We start from the raw sequence: 20198 nt of genomic DNA, 5'->3' as shown, positions 1-20198 counted from the left end.
GATCTTTAAAACCAAAGTCTGGTGATTACGCAAAGTTTCAACAGCTTTATATTGTTGACACTCAAAATGAAGTCCAAAACAGAGTGAAAGTTATGAGGTAATAAAAACAGTTTAGTTTGCAAAAATAGGATTAAATAGTTTATAATCTGTATTAAGAGATTTACTAATGTCTAATTTTTTAAAATTTCAGCAAAGAAGACCGTGTATGCAATAAAGATGTGAAGAAAAAATTCAGGCCAGACCTTGTGGAAAGCTTCATTAAAATGCTTGATGACGTTAAATCCTCATGTACAAGCTTTTAGAATGGCTAGAGATAGGTTTGAAATGGAGAAAGAAGAAACCAACTTCCATATGAGGATTATCTCAAGTCGCAAGACTGATGGTAGGGAATACAACATCCCTAAAGCCTCTGAAGTTGCTGCACTTATTTCTGGAGATATTGATGCGAATATGGATAAACGAGATATTGTTCTTCAAAAAAAACGGAAAATTACTACGAATTCATGAATGTCATGTCGCATATCTAGCCCTACAGTATCCTTTGTTGTTTCCCAGAGGAGAAGATGGCTATAGACTTGGTATTAAGAAGACAAAGATAACAAGAGGCAGGACATCAAAGAAACAGACAAAGAATAAGAAATCAAAGGAAAAGAGTCAGAAGGATGTAAGTATGAGACTGTGGTTTGCGTATAGGCTTCAAGAAAGGAAAAATGAGAAACACACTCTTCTAAGATCAAAGCGATTACTACAACAGTTTATTGTTGATGCTTATACGATGATCGAAACAAATAGGCTAAGGTTTTTAAAAAATAAAACAAAAGAAACTTCGTAGGACATACAAGGAAGATTTGAGGAAAGCAGCACAAGCTGGAGACGACAACCTAAGCAATCAAGGAGACTCTTTCACGCTACCCGCTTCTTTTATTGGGGGACCAAGGTAAGGCAGAGCTACCTTGATGCAATGGCTACATGTAAGAAATTTGGGTTTCCAGACCTCTTCATTACATTCACATGCAATCCTAAATGGCTTGAAATTGTAAGATTTATCAATGAGAGGAAGCTAAAGGCTGAAGATAGGCCAAACACCATTTGCAAGATATTCAAGCTCAAACTTGAGAATCTAATGGATGACATCACAAGAAAACATATTTTTGAGAAAACAGTTTCAGCTTTAAATTATTCACCTTCTTCATTTCTTATAAAAAAGTTCTCTTTCTATTATAACATTATATATATATATATATAATATTTATATTATTGTGCAGCTATGTACACAATAGAGTTTCAAAAGAGAGTTCTTCCACATTCTCATATTATCATATGGATGGATCCGAAATGCAAGTTCCCTACTCCAGACGAAATTGACAAGTTGATTGTGCTGAAATTCCAGACAAGGAAAAAGATCCAGAACTCTACAATATAATATCAGAATGTATGATTCATGGTCCATGTGGTAGTGCTAACCCATCATCTCCTTGCATGGAAGAAGGTATCTGTTCAAAACTTTACCCAAAACAGAATGTTAAAACCACCAACATTGACAAGGAACGTTACCCGGTTTATAGAAGAAGAAAGGATGGCCGTTTTATCGAGAAGAATAGTTTCAAATGTGATAACCGATATGTTGTCCCTTACAATTGAACTTTGTCGCTTAAATATCATGCTCATATTAATGTGGAGTCATGCAACCAAACAGGTTCAATGAAGTACTTATTTAAGTATGTTCACAAAGGTAATGATCGCGTTGGTGTCATTGTTGAACCTAATAAAAAAAAAAGTTACTGAAGAAGGTCACAAGAAGAACCAAAATGAGAGTACTCCATCTTCGAAAGACGAAATAAAAGATTACTTTGATGGCAGGTAAATAAAATGTTGTTTAAAATTACAATTTCTGTTTATATTATTAATTCTAAATCAGCTTTTTAACCCTTTTTCAAATATGTATCTGCATGTGAAGCTATGTGGAGGATTTTGGCTTACCCAATACATTATAGGCAAACTGTTGTTGTGCCACTAACTTTCCATGAGGAAGGCAAACAACCTATTTATTACCGAGAAGGTGAGTCTGCACAGAATGTCATGGATCATGACTCTCTTGATGAATCTCAGTTTCTTGCTTTATTTGAACTTAATAAGCGTGATGAAGAAGCTAGACAGTTATTATACGAAGAAATACCAAGCAAGTATATTTCGGATGGGAAGGAGAAATATTTTTTCAGAAGAAAAACAAGAACATTTGCTATAGGGAGAATTATCTACGTTCCTCCTACCATAGATGATGCATATCATCTGAGGATACTTCTCAATTCCATCAGAGGTCCTACCAGTTTTGATCACATTAAAATTGTCAATGATGTCGTACACAAAACGTATCGTGAAGCATGTTACACTCTTGGGTTGTTAGATGATGACAAAGAATATATTGAAGGTATCAAAGAAGCACATTTCATGTGTTCTCCAAAGTTCGTTCGTAAAATGTTTGTCAGGATGCTTCTCGCAGCTGTTTTAAGTACTCCTCATATTGTATGGGAAGAAACTTGGGAGATGTTATCTGAGTACATATTAAGGCGGAAAAGAGTTGAATTAAAGCGACCAGGTTCGTTATAGTAACAATCTTATTATGATATATTTTTTTTTCTTTTTTTAGATGTTAGATGTAGTATATAAATCAACAAATCTTATTTTACAGAGCTTACATTGAATGATGAAGAAAGAAAAATATTTTGTCTACAAGAGATAAACAAACAGTTGAGAAGAAATGGTTCTTCACTTGAGTCTTTTAAAACTCTGCCCCAGCTTCAGAATGAGAACATTCCTGTTTTAAACCAGTTAATAGCTGATGAACGGATATTCATCAATCAAACTGATTTTTAAAAGAACCATTTGGAGTGGTTAAATATGCTTACGGAAGAGCAGAAGAAGATATATGATGAGATTATAGGCTCAGTTTTCAAAGATAAAGGTGGAGTATTTTTCTTATATGGTTTTGGTGGAACTGGTAAAACATTCCTTTGGAAAGTTTGATCTGCAGCTGTAAGGATAAGGGGAGAAATAGTGTTGAATACTGCATCTAGCAGTATATCCTCTCTTTTGTTAGAAGGTGGGAGAACAGCTCATTCAACGTTTGGCATTCCTCTTGACGTTCATGAAGAGTCAATGTGCAGAATGTCAAGGTCTTCTGATCTAGGTGAATTAGTCCAAGAAGCAAAGTTGATAATTTGGGATGAAGCTCCAATGATGAGTAAATATTGCTTTGAGACTTTGGATAGAAGTTTGAAAGGTATAATGCATGATCCAGAAGATAAACCTTTTGGGGGTAAGGTCATTATTTTTGGTGGTGATTTCCATCAGATACTTCATGTTATTGTTGGTGCCGGTCGAGAGCAAATAGTTAACTCATCGCTCAACTCATCTTACCTTTGGAATCACTGTAAAGTTTTAAGGCTAACAAGAAATATGAGGTTGCTGCAAAACATAACTCCAAGCCAGGGAGATTGAAGAGTTCTCGAAATGGATTCTTGATGTTGGAGAAGGAAGACTTAATGAGCCAAATGATGGAGTTGTTGATATTGCATCCCAAAAGAATTGCTTATCAGAGAAGTAACCTCTCCAATAGAATCGATCATTACTACAGTATATGGTAATTCGTTACATACTGCCAAGGATGCCAGCTATTTCCAAAGTAGAGCTATTTTGTGTCCTACGAATGATGATGTCAACACTATAAATGACCACATGATATCTATATTAGAAGGTTAGTAATAGTTTTCTGCTAATATTTTCGATATACTATATACTATATGTCTTTTCTGTATTTTTTAAAAATAATTATTCATAGTTTTGTTTTAATTGTTGATTGTTTAACAGGTGAGGAAAGGATTTACTTAAGTTCAGATAGTATTGATCCTGCAGATAAAAGGAATAAAGACAATCTTGCATACAGCCCGCATTTCCTAAACTCAGTTAGGATTTCAGGAGTGTCAAACCATGCTCTTCGTTTGAAAATTGGTTGTCCAGTAATGTTGTTACGCAATATTGATCCTCATGGAGGTCTAATGAATGGAACAAGACTACAAATTACACAAAAGGCTGATCATGTTATACAAGCAAGAATCATCACTGGTACGCGAGTTGGTAAAATTGTTCTTTTACCAAGAATGGTGTTAATACCATCAGATACTCGTTTGCCTTACAAAATGAGACGCATACAATTTCTGATTAACGTTGCTTTTGCAATGACTATTAACAAAAGTCAATGTCAGTCTCTCTCAAATATTGGTTTATACTTGCCTAAACCTGTCTTCTCTCATGGCCAGCTATATGTAGCTATGTCCCGTGTAAGCTCTAAATCAGGATTGAAAATCCTCATTACTGACCCAAAAGAAAAACCTCAAAAGAAAACAAGTAATGTCGTCTTCAAAGAGGTTTTCCAAAACATTTGATCCATCTTCATGCATACCTTCGTAAGACTCTATTTTTACTTTGTTTCCATTTTTTAATAATTTATAGCTTTGTTCGTCGTTTACATTATTTGATCATCGTTTTTTTTTTATATGCATGTCTTCTTTTACATTTTCACCCATCAAATAAGTTTCTAAAATTTTATTATTTATTTACTCCACCAAATTCGTTTAATTTTATATAGACATATTGTGTTTGAGATACTTAATTTATTTGACATATTTATTATATTTCAAATTCTACATTGATATTATTTCCACATTTTTTACCATCTATATATTATATATCTATATAAATTAAATGAGAATTTGAATAACTTATTACACTCATTGTATAGGTTATAAATATTTACAATAATATTTATAGAAACAAAAGCATAAGGCTACAATTAATACAGTAGGATGTGTACTGAATATATTAGATACTCGGGAGGAGAGGATAGAGGTCAGAGGTAATGATATAAGCATGTAAGGTAGTCTATGCCAGAGTCAATATCGTGCTCACTGAAATCAAATGGAAACAGAGTAAGTACATACTAATTTGTCGGAATAATATGAAAATACCTCATACAGTATTATTAATTTCAAGTTATAATAAACATTTTGGCCCGTGTTGTAGCACGGGTTACTACCTAGTTAATTCCTATATCTAAAAAATGTAAATACTCACTTCTATATAAACATAGATCTTCTCATATTTTACATCTAACAAAATAATTTATTCAAAAACAGTAATTTAAACTTTGTTCTATTGGTAAAATTTCTTTAATGGGAAGGTAAATTTTGCTTATTTTTTTAAACCAAAAATTTCTTCAGTTTGGAATAGGTAAAATTAATATGTTGACCCAAAAAAAATGTAAGATTAATATATTGCATATACTCTTTCTAATATTGTATTTTAAATTTTATTGTAGTATTTTTAGATTTTTTTATTTATTTTATGTTTTCATCTTTGATTTGAGATTCATATATTACTATGATTATAATTTTCTATTATTTCTCTAATTATGTCAAATTAATTTTCTTCTAATTTCTCAACCTTTATTGGTTGGTCATAGACCTTTATGCAAACATAAATGTTGCAATTCATTCAATCCCAAAGGGAGATAAAGAGTAGGTATAAAATAAGCTAATCAAACACAATCGTACAACAAACATAGATAGATAGATTGGAAAAACATAAACCGTTTTTAATATATCCATAGGAGCTTGGAGACAAAGGCTAAATCATGATGTATAAAAGACACTTCCACGAAAATATTGGAAAATTTAACATTAGTTACTATCAAAAGATTTTGTGACGTTGGAAAAGAGCTTTTACTTTCATTGGTTGCCGGAGCATGCCACTTTGAGATTACTAAAAGACGTGAATATGTTCTCTCCACACATGAGGAAGAATAAGCGAAGGTTCTCTCAATGGTGGAGGAGGTTCAACGCATGCAAGGTTATCTCTACAAGTGAGGAAGGCAGAGCCAATATTCTCTTCATGGTGGAGGAGGTTGGACACAAGATTCTTTCTATAAAGGAGGAGGGCAGAGCCGAGGTTCTCTCCATGGTTGGTCATACACTATTGTGATGATACATCATTGATTAGTATACTATGTAATATATTTTTAATTCGAGAAGTTTTTTGAACCAACAATTTTAGTGATTAAATAAACTATGAAAAAGTGAAAATAAATAGACGTAGTAGTTGACTTAATTTGTTTATATAAATATTTTTTAAGTAGTGGTAAAGAATATATTTGTAATATACAATATACTTAGGTATAAAAAAATCTACTTCTAATAATAACATATACAAAAACATTGTAAATTGATATAAATCACTGTATTATAAGAAAAGAAATATAAATGACAAATTTTAATATTTTTTTTGTTAAATTTAATTTAATTTATAATATTTTAAAATCCGCGTGTCGGGCATTACTCATTTATAAGCCTGGGATTTAATATCCATTACCTTGCAATCTCAAATCATGGGCTCATGAAGATTAATTTAGCGTGATAAGTAATGGCCCAATATGGCCCATTAGAGCTAAAACCCTGATTGAGAGAATAGAGCATATATAATAGGAAGCTTTCGGCGCCGTCTCCTTGCACCTCTCTTCTCTCTCTCTCTCTCTCACTAGTCTTCATCTTTCTCCATTAAGGTTAGTCGCCGCATCGATCTTTTCTTCGTTGTTTCGTACCGATGATTTGATTTCCATGTAGATGTTTGCTTTTGTGGTTGTCTTGATTAGTTTTAGCAATTTTGTTCCGTTCTGGTGTTTAGATGACTGCTGGAGATCTCGTTTGATTGTTTAACCAAAACCTTTGATTCATCTCCGGTAGTTGCTTGTTTTGATAAGTCTGTAGGTTCGATTTTACAACTCGATCTGGTTTGGTAGTTTTGATGTTTAGATGACAGAGACTTGCTGCAGATCTGTGCTAATATCCTTTGATTGTCTCACCAAAACCTATGATTCATCTCGGATACTTGCTTGTTTTGATAAGTCTGTTGTTATGTATTGTTCGATTTTTTACCTCTCGATCTGGTTTGCTAGATGAAAATTTTCAGTTTTTTTTTTTTTTTTTTTTTTTGTGTTATTCTTGAGAATAATTTACGAAAAATTATCATAGTCTTCACTTGTTTATATGTATCTTCATTTCTGTATGATTTTTGTTTGTTTTGTTGCAAGCGTGATATAAGCTAAAGTTTCCCTTCTTATTGTCTGTTTTGTAATGAAATATCTCAGTCAATCTAATTCAATTGCTAATCCTTTCTTTTTCTTTTATATTGCAGAGATTTTGGAGGTGACAACGAAAGTTTTACAAAATGGTAATACTTTTTGTTTTGGTTCTTATATCATCGCTATGCATTTATACTATAAGGATTCATGCTTCAATAAAGACCTTTGTTATATACACTTGCAGGTGAAGTTTACAGCTGATGAGCTCCGACGGATTATGGACTACAAACACAACATCCGTAATATGTCCGTTATTGCTCATGTTGACCACGGTATATTATTATTCACCTCTCTTTTGAGATTTTTTTTAACCTGAATTTCTAGTCATATTTTTCAGTCTTTCTTCACAGTTAATAACTGTTTTCAATCTCTTATTTCTTGGTCAACAGGGAAATCCACACTCACTGATTCCTTGGTTGCTGCTGCTGGTATCATTGCACAAGAGGTTGCTGGTGATGTTCGTATGACTGATACCAGAGCTGATGAGGCAGAACGTGGTATCACCATCAAGTCCACTGGTATATCTCTCTACTACGAGATGACTGATGCTTCTTTGAAGAGTTTCACTGGAGCCAGGGACGGAAACGAATACCTCATCAACCTTATCGATTCACCTGGGCACGTTGACTTTTCTTCTGAGGTTACTGCTGCTCTCCGTATCACTGATGGTGCTCTTGTCGTGGTCGACTGCATTGAGGGTGTGTGTGTTCAGACTGAGACTGTTCTACGTCAGGCTCTTGGTGAGAGGATTCGACCCGTCTTGACTGTCAACAAGATGGACAGGTGTTTCCTTGAGCTTCAGGTTGATGGTGAGGAGGCTTACCAGACTTTCTCGAGGGTCATTGAGAATGCTAATGTCATTATGGCTACGTACGAGGATCCTCTCCTTGGTGATGTTCAGGTTTATCCAGAGAAGGGTACTGTTGCGTTTTCTGCTGGTCTCCACGGTTGGGCGTTTACTCTGACCAACTTCGCCAAGATGTATGCTTCCAAGTTCGGTGTTGATGAGTCTAAGATGATGGAGAGGCTTTGGGGTGAGAATTTCTTTGACCCTGCCACCAGGAAATGGACTAGCAAAAACACTGGTACCGCGACCTGCAAGCGTGGGTTTGTCCAGTTCTGCTATGAACCCATCAAGCAAATCATTGCCACTTGCATGAATGACCAGAAGGACAAGTTGTGGCCTATGTTGGCGAAGCTTGGTGTCCAGATGAAGAACGATGAAAAGGAACTGTTGGCTAAACCTTTGATGAAGCGTGTTATGCAGACGTGGCTCCCTGCCAGTACGGCACTACTTGAGATGATGATTTTTCATTTGCCATCTCCCCACACTGCCCAGAGGTACCGTGTTGAGAATCTGTATGAAGGTCCCCTTGATGATAAGTATGCAAATGCCATCAGGAACTGTGACCCCAATGGTCCTCTCATGCTGTACGTGTCTAAGATGATTCCTGCTTCTGACAAGGGTAGGTTCTTTGCCTTTGGTCGTGTCTTTGCTGGTAGGGTTGCTACTGGTATGAAGGTCAGAATCATGGGTCCCAACTTTGTTCCTGGTGAGAAGAAGGATCTGTATGTTAAGAGTGTTCAGAGGACTGTTATTTGGATGGGTAAGAGGCAAGAGACTGTGGACGATGTTCCTTGTGGTAACACTGTTGCTATGGTTGGGCTGGATCAGTTCATCACAAAGAATGCTACATTGACTAATGAGAATGAAGTTGATGCTCATCCCATTCGCGCCATGAAGTTTTCTGTGTCTCCTGTTGTTCGTGTCGCTGTTCAGTGTAAGGTTGCATCTGATCTTCCTAAGCTTGTTGAGGGTCTCAAGAGGCTGGCCAAGTCTGATCCTATGGTTGTGTGCTCAATGGAAGAGTCAGGGCAGCACATTGTCGCTGGTGCAGGAGAACTCCATATTGAGATTTGTTTGAAGGATCTCCAGGATGATTTCATGGGTGGTGCAGAAATTATCAAGTCAGACCCTGTGGTCTCTTTCCGTGAGACAGTATGCGATAGATCTTCACGCACGGTAATGAGTAAGTCTCCTAACAAGCACAACCGTCTGTACATGGAAGCAAGACCCATGGAGGAAGGTCTAGCTGAGGCTATTGATGAGGGACGTATTGGTCCAAGGGATGACCCTAAGACCAGGTCCAAGATCTTGGCGGAGGAGTTTGGATGGGACAAGGATCTTGCAAAGAAAATCTGGGCGTTTGGACCTGAAACCACAGGGCCTAACATGGTGGTTGATATGTGTAAGGGAGTTCAGTACCTTAATGAAATCAAGGACTCAGTGGTGGCTGGTTTCCAGTGGGCTTCCAAGGAAGGTCCTCTTTGCGAAGAGAACATGAGAGGCATCTGTTTTGAGGTTTGTGATGTGGTTCTTCACTCTGATGCGATCCACAGAGGGGGTGGTCAGGTCATCCCAACAGCCAGAAGAGTCATATACGCTTCCCAGCTCACAGCCAAGCCTAGACTTTTGGAGCCTGTATACATGGTTGAGATCCAGGCACCGGAGGGAGCTCTTGGAGGAATCTACAGCGTGCTGAATCAGAAGAGAGGACACGTCTTTGAGGAGATGCAGAGGCCAGGGACACCACTGTACAACATCAAGGCGTACCTGCCTGTTGTGGAGTCGTTTGGATTCTCGGCTCAGCTTAGGGCAGCAACCTCAGGACAGGCATTCCCGCAGTGTGTTTTTGATCATTGGGAAATGATGTCGTCTGACCCTCTTGAGCCAGGAACTCAGGCCTCAGTGCTTGTGGCTGATACCAGGAAGAGGAAGGGTTTGAAGGAACAGATGACTCCACTCTCTGATTTCGAAGACAAGCTTTAAGCTTTCACCAAAACTTTTAGCCCTCTTTCGCTATGGTTACTTTTTTTTGTCGTGCAAGCCCCATTTTGCTATGGTTACTTCTCTATCTTATTTTTGTCTTTTTGCTTAGACCATATACAATGAGGATGCAATGTGGCTGTTGAATTTTTCAAAAACACATGTGGATTAAACTGAGTTGAAAATATTCACATGAAAATTATGGGACATGTATTGCCAAATTTCGAGTCTGTCCTATCCGCGAGTAGGAAATGTATTTTTCTGTGTGGAGAATTTTGTTTTATTCTGATTGGCTGATGTTAGTTTTGTTAATTTTTTTAATATCATACCAATTATTTAATCACAATTATGTATATTAATCTGTTTTTTACAAAATAAAAAATATATCAAAATTTCTCATTTTAAAAAATGTATAAATCGAGATTAGTTTCGATTCATATACTTAGATTTAGTTTCGATTTATTATTCTTGATCAATGTTTTTTGTGTGTTTAAAATTATACTTCTTAGTTTTTACTTGCAAAAAGAAATTTAATTTCAATTATAAATATTATAAAAAAATATAAACAATTATTTAGGTTAATTCACTTTAATTTAGATTAATAATTTAGTTTTAATTGATAATTGTTTTTAAATATGTAATCATAAATCATAAAAAGAACAAAAATATGAAAATATAAAATATAAAATATAAAATTTGTCATGGTCGCTTAATATCTCTTAGACGGATGTGAACGGTTTTCCTTTCTCGCTATAGGCGATTTTCTAAAGCCACCGTTTCAAGCAAAACCTTCCTTCTCCACTTTTTCCGGCCGGCGTCGGCTTCTCCGGCGTCGGCCATCGTTTGTTTTCTTTGTATAGTTGCTTTTACATCTTCTAATTACCGCATAGTATTAAAATTTTCAGTAACTAAAAATGACAAATCGAGATGATCAAACCCACGCAACTTGCCTCTTCACGACAACAGTGTATCAGAAAGTGAATCCGTCATTTCCAAATCAGACTATGGTCACTCCATCATATCGATCCTTAATTTGGATTATCTATCAAATCGATAGGATTTCACTAATCAATATGAGAGATTCATCTCATCTCCATTGTCGCTCCTTTCACATAATGTCAATCCAAAGAAATTGTGATATCTTTCTTTGTAGAAAGTTTTTTTCCGGTGTGTTTGGTCACTGCCGATGGAATTTCCGGGTTTCAACCGGTGAATATTCTCCTCCCAAAGGTATGGAGTTTCAACATGGGTTTTTGATCCTGGAATCAATGGAAGAATCACTCTACTTGATGAAATCAGAATCCGAAATAGATGTGGGTATGTTCCTCAAACTGAGTTGGGATTAATTATCCTTATATGTGCAAGATTTGAGGTTGGGTACTTTTCTGTTGGATCTGTTGATATTTTTCTTGTGACGTTAACATTGTATGATGATGGTGATGTTCTCCCATTACCTTGGTTGGAATATTTCATCTTGTTGATTGATTATATGGGATGTGGAGTGTATGGTTCTAAAATGAAGGCGATGATTTTCTATGATGACGATGGTGATAACTTTTCCCGGTCGAAAGCCTTTCTTTTGCTAGAACTGGTTCATCGTTTTATTCAATTGATATGTCCTTCGTATTATCCAAAACAAGACACGAGTGTGATGGGAAGAAAAATCGTGGTGAGTGACTTTGATGATGATGATTTCTCTTTCCATTGGTCGGAAGATTCTACTGCTATGAAAAGAAAAATATTGGTCAATAATCGGCAACGATGCGTTAGGCTTTTCCAGCATATCATTTTGAGTTTCAAAAGACAATATTCAGAATCACTCCAAGCAACACTTCAGTTTTTTCTTTTAACAAAAGTAATGCAAAATACATTTTGGAGTTTCATCTATAAGATGATAGCCAATTACGAGTATATGAAGGGGGACGTAACAGATTTTATCTGTTAGCATGTAAGGCTTTATTGGAAAGCAGGGTCACTTCCACTCTTTCATCGAAATTGTATTCAATTTCCTATATTTGTGTCATTGGTTGTATATTAGTGATTTATGTATCATGTAAAACTCTTTATGATATAATATATTTGATTTGTCGAGAAAAAAAAATAATAGGGTAAAGTGTTGAATTTTATTAAATAGAGATATTAAAATTGAATTTAGCGTTGAATCATTAGGTGGAAAAAAAAATGATGCCGGTCGGACCGGTTTCCTTTTCTACAGACTCTCTGTATTCAAATGAATCATTTTCTGGGTTCCGTTAATCCAGATTCCGTCAATCCAGATTCTCAAGTTGCGGCCTTCCCTTGGATTATGTGGTATATATGGAATGCAAGGAATGCTCATGTATTTGAGAATCTTATGGACAAGCCTAGTCCTGTGCGTTTCGATTTTCGGTTCGGATCAGATCGGATTTTTTAGATTTTGGATTTTTCGGATTGGGATGTATAGAATCCGGCCGGATCGGTTCGGATTCGTTCGGATTCAGAACGGTTTTCAATTTTTTTTTTAAATCCGAACTTAATCTGAACCTTATATATATTACTCAGAAATTATAATTAAAAAGTTTGGATAGCTCAGATGGCTTTAACGTGTGACCCTTAACCTTATTGTCTCAGGTAGCTACTGGGCTCCGGCCCAGAAATAAGCCCAAAATATTATCAATCTAAACCCAAATATATAGAAAATTAATAATATATTTAATTTAGTGGATAACCGATCGGATTTTTGTTCGGATCGGTTTAAAACCGAAAACCAAATCACGATCAATATAAAAACTGATCGGTTTTAATAGAGAAACCAAAACCGATACAAATCGGTTTTTCCAGATCGGTTCGGTTTGGTTTGTTTGGTTTCAGATTATATGCCCAGGTCTAGACAAGCCCGAGGATGTCGTTAGATTAGCGATAGAGGAGACATCTACATGGTTGCAGAGAATGAAGGTGAAGATTTATCACCGTTTCCCAACGCCACTAGTGCTTGAGAGTCGGGGCGCATAGGGCATCTTCCTACTGTTTTTCTGGTTACAGATGTTTTGTCGATGGATCGTGGAAAGCGGGTGATGCTTTTGCGGATGCAGGATGGGTGTGTTCATCCTTTCAGGAAGCTTCGACGACAAAGGGAGCCGCCAATTTCCGACGAAGTTTTTCCCCTTTGCATGCTGAAGTAGAAGCATTTGTTTGGGCTTTGCGGTGCATGATTGGTCATGACTATCGAGATGTGGCTTTTTACACAGATTGCTCAGACTTTGTGAAGATGGTGTCTTCTCTCGACGATTGATGGGCCTTCAAGACCTATCTCGATGATATCAAGATGGACAAAGAGGAGTTTTCTTCCTTCTCTCTATCTCTTATTTCCAGAAATGCTAATGTAACTGCAGATTCTTTGGCACGCCAAGCGCGTACATATCCGCATCATGTTTTGCTTGTAAACGTTTTTCCTTCTCATTGGTTCTCATGAGCTGATCTATTTGCAAAAAAAAAAAAAAAAAAATGATGAGTGTTAAAAGTTGGGTAGAGGGTGGTGAATTTGATAACCATTGTACATAGTCTTATGTCTATATTTAGGTGGTCGAATGAGAAAATAGAAAATATAAAATATATATATTATTTAAAGTACACAGTTGAAAAATTAATTAAATTAATGAACAACGAATTAATTTTTATTATTAATCTGATACAACTCGCCACTGAAATCGATTCAACGAAGAAGAAAAAGAAGTATAATCATATCTAATCCAGAGTTTTTATTTGAGGAAAAAAGTTTTAAAAACTCTAGTTTATTTTTTATTTTGAACGTTTAATATTTGGTCTTCTTGATAAAAAAAAATACCTATATTAATTAAAATAAACGGTTTAATACTTCGAGAATATAAATGTTGCTATTTTCATACTCAACTTTTCAAAACAAAATTAAAATTCCAGTTTTATCTTTATCTTAATTAATTATAAATTTTTATTTTTTAAAATACTATCGGTTCTCTTTTGACCAAATTAAAATGGTTAAACCTATTACGGTTTACAATATAGGAAGATGGATGGATTCATCGAATCTTCCGATTGCTCTAGTAGTTCTTTGAGCTACTATGATTCATCAAATGTAAGAAAACACTAATTACGGATCAAAATCGAAGCTTTTTGTTGTGTGAAGAGAAAAAGTTGCTAAATTTAAAGATAGAAGAAGAAATTGTAAAAAAAAAAAAAATGGAAGGAACAAGAGTCTCTCGCTCTCGAGCTGTCTATTTGTTGTCTTGTCTGTGTATAAAAAAAAACTCAGATAGTGGACAGGAGATAACGGTGCTGTTGCTGTTCTCTGTTCTGTTCTGCTCTGTGGGCTTTTTAAATCTCTTATCTTTAATTATTTTTAATTTTGCTAAATTCTTACAAAATATTTGTCTTCTAATTTTTATTCGAGAAAAGTAAGTACAACTAATAATCTATAAATTTAGTTCAATCAATCAATACCAATTTAATTTGAATATTTCAATTTTTTTTTCAATTTATTGAAGAAGTCAATTCTCCACTTGTATTAGAAGTTTGAAATTAGTACTATTTAGATAACGAGAGAGAAGAAATAAAATGATGCATTTATTAGGCTAATAAATGCGAAATAAAAGAACAAACCTTAGTTTACTCCAAACCACATTATCCTTAATGTGGTAATCAAACTATTTCCCGAAACTTCTATTTTACTTTGTTTTTTTTTATACCCTAATTTGAAAAAGTTTGGTACATTACTTGGAAAAATCCTTCAAACTCTATGGATACATATATTTTTTTTTGCTAGTAAACCAAATTCACAAACCGAAACTGGTTTGGATCAAGTTCTAAGAGAAGAGAGGGAGAACAATGGGAAAACCTGAGAAGAAGCTTATACATTTGGATTTGGTCTAACTAGTTTGCAGATGTTTACGCCGTCGTTTTTGGTGATTCTTGCTAAGCAATTATCTTTGGGCCTATCGTGAGGCAAGAACATCACCGGACACCCGGGATTGCTCCGTTCCACCCTGCAATTTCGTTATTGGAAACAAAACATTATGATTCTTCTTCAGCTGAGCTATATACACAGAGAGGGAGAGAGAGAGAGAGAGAGGGAGTTACCGGTATTTGAGGAGAAAATGATGAAGAAAAATGGAAATCTCGAGCTTGGCAAGATCGTTTCCAGGGCAAAGATGGCTTCCTAAACCAAAAGGATGTTTAATAACAGCGAATCGACGCCAAAACTGCTCAATCAAAATTGTTTTGCTCCTCCGGATCCACACAACTCCACTAGATTGAAGCAGAGATATGTCTACTCTAATTTTCAGTTTTATTTATGTTTTCAAATTCTCTTCAAAATCAAAGTATGAATTTAACTCATGTAAATTGAAGAAGTTGTAAACGGGTGATTAAGTTATAATCTAAAATTCATGTAAATGTGAAGCAAACGTTCAATTTGGTTCTCTTTCGCCGGTGAAAAAGCTCATCAGAGTTTCTTAACACAAAAAAACAAGAGACTTCGATTGTAGTGATAACCCGGTTTGATCTCGGTTTGATTTGGTTAAAAGAAAACCAATAGTATGTTTTTAATAGAAATTTATTATTAATTAAGATAAAGATAAAACTGATTTTTTTTTTTTTTTTTTGTAAAACCGTAAGTATGAAAATAGTAACATTTATATTCTTGAAGTATTAAATTGTATGTTTTAAATAATATATGTATTTTTCTCTAATTAAAAAAAATAGATATTAAATGTCTAAATAAAAAATAAATGTGAGTTTTAAAGTTTTTTTTTTTCTTTTTTATTATTACACAAAAAAAGAAAAGAAAAATAAAGCCACCTCTGTTTTACTTTTTTTCTTTTTCCTTTACGGTATGGCTCAATTCAATTGTTTAGATTTTAAAAAGTGTTTCTTATGTTTTTTGGTCAAGAAAAATCCCTTGCTCCAATTCATAAATCTTAAGAAGTGTTTGAACAAGAAAAATAATAAAGTGACGACGAACAAGATACAACAGAGAAGAAATATAGAAAAGGTGAGCTGGGTCTCCATGGGTGAAGAGATAAGAGGTTGGGTCTCCATGAGAGAATAGATAAGAGGTTTGACTCTGTAGTTGCTATCAGAAAAGATCTAAAGACTACTCTAAACAAGGGGGAAGTTGTAGCACCAAAAACACCGCAAGGAAGTGCCCTTATCTGGAAAGCATCAATCTAATGTGTGGCAAGCCATACCTAAGCTTAAGGGTCATTCAACACTCGATTACGCCCATTGGGATTTAATTGAAGATTGTTAAGTCAATGACTTAACAAATAGAACTATCAACAACTTGACCAACAGATCGAGAGAAAAAAAAGGAAGAGAGTAAGAGAAGAAACTGATTGAAATATGATTCTTTTCCTAGATGTGGCAACCCTAAAATTGGAAAACCTGTAATACAAAGCTCCAAGTGTTCCTTTAAACAAAACGACAACATATATTACTCCCTCCGTTTCAAAATATAAGATGTTTTGAGTGAAATCACGCAGATTAAGAAATAACCACTTTAAAAAAGTTCAACCAATCATAAACAAGACGGCATAAAATAAATAATAAGAAAATATAAAAATAATCTAAAAGTTACTTAAATATTTGAAAGCATCTTATATTATGAAACAAAAAAAAAACCTCTAAAACATCCTATATTATGAAACGGAAGGAGTATTTGATAAAAAGACTCTCTTTAGAGCAGAGACTCTCTCACACTTCACTTCCAACTACACTTCAGCCACTTTTCTTGTCTTTCTTGGACCACTCTTGTCTAGCTCTTCTCTTTTTTGTTCTCATTTTCTTCTTCATGTAAGCAATGAGAACCCGTAGCCTATCAATACTCCTTTTGTAATAAAGCCACTTTGTCCTCAAGGTCAACATCTGGGAACTGAGCCACTAAGTCAGAAAGTGATTCCAAGTCGACTCAAGAGCTGGTAAACCCTTCCAATGTACTAACACTTATGTTTCATTACCCTGAGCTGACTAGTGAATGTCCACAAACTTTTCGCTCAACCGCCTACTATAAGGCCAGAGTGAGAATTGCAGGAAGCTCTTCAGCAGTGTAGTCAGCTGGAACTGCTCGCTTGAGCTGAGCAACATGAATAATTGGATGAATGTTGTTGTGCTTAGGCAACGCTAGTTTATAGGCAACCCTTCCAATCCTTGCTGTCACCTTATTAGGTCCAAAGTACCGTTGAGTCAGTTTCTCATTCTATCTCACAACCATAAATTATTCTATAAGGTCTTAATTTCACGTAGACCCATTCCCGGCTGAGAAATTCATATCCCTCTTGTGCTTATTTGCTCCCTTATGCATCTAATCATTTGCCATGACCAAATTTTCTTGCAGCTCCACGAGAAGATTTTACCTGTCCTTCAACAGTTCCTCCACAATGGCATTTTCTATTGGCGTATCACCATATTTCACCAGTCTTGGTGGTTCTCTGCCATAAACCGCAACAAAGGGAGTTGTTTGAATAGAGGAAGGGTACAAAGAGTTATACCAATACTCTGTCCATGGAAGCCATTGCGCTAAACATGAAGGTCGACGACTTGCAAAACACCTTAAATAAGTCTCCAAGCAGCGGTTAACGACCTCTGTTTGCCCATCCGTTAGTGGGTGGTAGGCAGTGCTCTTGTGAAACGCAGCCCCATACAGTTTGAAAAGCTCAGACGTAAAGCTGCTCAGGAAAATTCGATCCTTGTCAGACACCAATGTTTCATGGAACCCATGAAGCTTAACCACTTCTCTTATGAAGGCTTCAACCATTGTTTTTGGTGCGAAGGGATGCTTGAGGGAAATGGAATGGTTGTATTTGCTCAAACGATCCACCTCTGACGAAGTAGAGGCTAAGGTTTATCAACACTTGGGTTGGAATCAGGAGATGAGAAAGCAAACCCGCATGAGATAAGGTTGAGTACTTATTTTTTTGACAAACTTGGCACATTGTAATGTATTTGACTACATCCTTCCTCATGCACTTCCAGTACACTTCTTGTGAGAGCCTTTTAAATGTTTTAAAAGCTCCCTCATGCTCTCCAACAACACTGGCATGAAACTGTTCCAACAACCTTCCCTCATTGTATACCAAACCCTATTTAAACTGAAATTCTTGTTTGGCAAATCCAGACTCCATTTCATTTAACACCAGCCCATACTCTTTATTTGTCTTGATTTCCTCCAGCAACTTACCCTTGTCCAGTGTGAGAGGAGCCGTGAGCGAAAGTTATACTAACGATTCCTCATGAGGTCTCTTGGACAAGGCGTCTACAACTATGTTTTCACGAGTTTATATTCCATTTTATATGTCAATCCGAGCAACTTAGCAGCCCACCTCTGTTGTTAGCCTTTTGGTCCAATAAATGCCTTAAAAACCTTTGGTCAGTCTTAATCACAAATTATCTCCCTGTGAGATTAGGCTTGGGCATTCGGGTATCCGATCGGGTTCAGGTCCAGATTTTCGGATGTTTGGATGTTCGGATGTAGACATATAAAACCTGATCGGATATTTTATAGGATCAGGTCGGGTTCGGGTCAGATGTTTTCAGATTCGGGTATTTTCGGATTTACCCGAAATCCAAAGTTGGCGTTGAATATCTGATATGTTTCAGGTATTTTTATCCGAAATTGATAAATACCCGATATTCACTGATTTCAATTTGAAATTAAGAAAAAACCCGAAATCAAATCAATTCTGAATTGAAATATTGAAATGAGAGTTTAAGTTTTAAAGAGATAGAATAGTAAAAACAAATATAAGTTTAAGTCTTAAAGAGATGAGTAAGTAGAGAATTAAAAGAACAATCATATGATGTCATCTTCTTCATCCAAACATCGAACCCTCTTCTTCTTTATCCGACCTACTTCTGCTCCAAAACATCAAACCCCTATTCTCATCTTCTTTTAAAACACGTTGGGACCAAAACCACTTAGAGAGTTAGAGTTTCAAACTCTGGAAAGAAAATGACAAACAAAAATAGTCTTAGAGATTGTATCTTAATAATCAACATCAAACAGATAGACAAAAAAACAGTACATCTTTCAAGTTCATCTTCAAACTTAACTTCTGCAAGAATTTGTGCATTTGTAAGCACCTCTTCTTCAAAATGAATATCTTGTTTTAACCATTGTTCAGTACGCATCAAAACCTCCACCATGTATTGTGTAAGACATCTTTTATATGGTTATATTATCCTTCCACTAGTGCTAAAAGTACTTTCAGAAGCAATAGAAGACACCTGCATAGCAAATAAATCTCTAGCCATCTTAGATAATGGGATACCTTGCACTGTTGAATTTCCACCAAGAGAGAATATCATACTCAATGCCCACAATCAGTTCAGGATTCTCAACTTCTACTCTCAAATAAGTTTCCAATTCATTAGTATCTCTAACTTCAATATTTCTTAGCAATGTATCATACTTCTGCTCTATTGGGTTATAACCATCAATTTCATCTTCCTTTGAGTCGAATAACCCATCTGTTTTCCTCACTTCATTAAACTGAGATGATGATTCAGACTGACCGGATGCCTGAGATGTTGATTCAGCATATCTTTCACTATACTCCTTATACATCGCACGCATGGCAATCAAAACTGATTCATTCAACCCCTTAGCACTTGTACTATCTTCTCCATACAGCTCCGCAAAACACAAATTTGCAAACTCCATCTTCTTTCTCGGATCAAAAACACTAGCAATTATCAACATGATGTTTATGTTCTTAATGTCATCCCAATATTTGTCAAATTTCTTATACATCTTCTTGGCATTAACCATCACATCATCATCGCTATTAAGACAAAGTAACTGAAGCTTCACTGCAATGTTTACTATCTCACTATAGCACTTAAATTCAAAGTAGTGGTAGCAGAAACTACCAATGTAGCCTGATGGAAAACATAAAGAAACTTCACAAACCTTTCTATTTTATGCCAATCATTCATCAAAGGAGGTCCTAACCTTTTTTCTCCATTCTCATACTCTAAGAAATAATCATTGTAAAGCTTATCTTCAATATCCATCCTATCAAAATCTCCTTTGAACTTAATTGCTCTTGTCAACAACAAATATGTCGAATTCCATCTAGAGGCAAACTACCCTTCGTGAATCTACCACTTTCCACTCTCATCTCAAATGCCTTTCTCCTTTTTGGTCCTGATCTGACATAAGATATAGCA

The 20198-nt window shown here is 35.6% G+C and overlaps 1 protein-coding gene, 1 long non-coding RNA gene and 1 pseudogene across 2 annotated transcripts; 2 read left to right on the top strand and 1 right to left on the bottom strand.

Annotated features, from left to right (window-relative positions):
* Positions 1–6428: 6428 nt before the first annotated feature.
* LOC104778478 (elongation factor 2) lies at positions 6429–10240 on the top strand. The gene is made up of 4 exons (XM_087485818.1): positions 6429–6613; positions 7246–7281; positions 7377–7464; positions 7582–10240. The coding sequence occupies exons 2-4, from the start codon at positions 7279–7281 to the stop codon at positions 10020–10022; spliced, it is 2532 nt and encodes an 843-aa protein (XP_087341944.1). The 5' UTR covers positions 6429–6613; positions 7246–7278; the 3' UTR covers positions 10023–10240.
* A 693-nt stretch (positions 10241–10933) lies between these two features.
* LOC104743050 (uncharacterized) lies at positions 10934–12093 on the top strand (annotated as a pseudogene).
* Positions 12094–14729: 2636 nt separating this feature from the next.
* Positions 14730–15476, bottom strand: LOC147928995 (uncharacterized). Its single transcript, XR_015579536.1, has 2 exons — positions 15111–15476; positions 14730–15016 (listed from the first exon to the last, which is right to left on the bottom strand). It is a non-coding gene; the product is annotated as an uncharacterized LOC147928995 (long non-coding RNA).
* Positions 15477–20198: the final 4722 nt, after the last annotated feature.

The sequence above is a fragment of the Camelina sativa genome, chromosome 14 (assembly GCF_030686135.1).
Source record: "Camelina sativa cultivar CO46 ecotype springtype chromosome 14, ASM3068613v1".
NCBI classification, from domain to species: Eukaryota; Viridiplantae; Streptophyta; class Magnoliopsida; order Brassicales; family Brassicaceae; genus Camelina; species Camelina sativa.
The sequence above is the reverse complement of the archived record's forward strand: the minus strand, read 5'-3'. Positions and strand labels throughout refer to the sequence as shown.

Bases quoted from the DNA above. Each gene is read 5' to 3' on its own strand.
- LOC104778478 (XM_087485818.1), top strand. The intron at 7,465-7,581 runs GTATATTATTAT...CTTGGTCAACAG, and splicing joins TATTGCTCATGTTGACCACG to GGAAATCCACACTCACTGAT.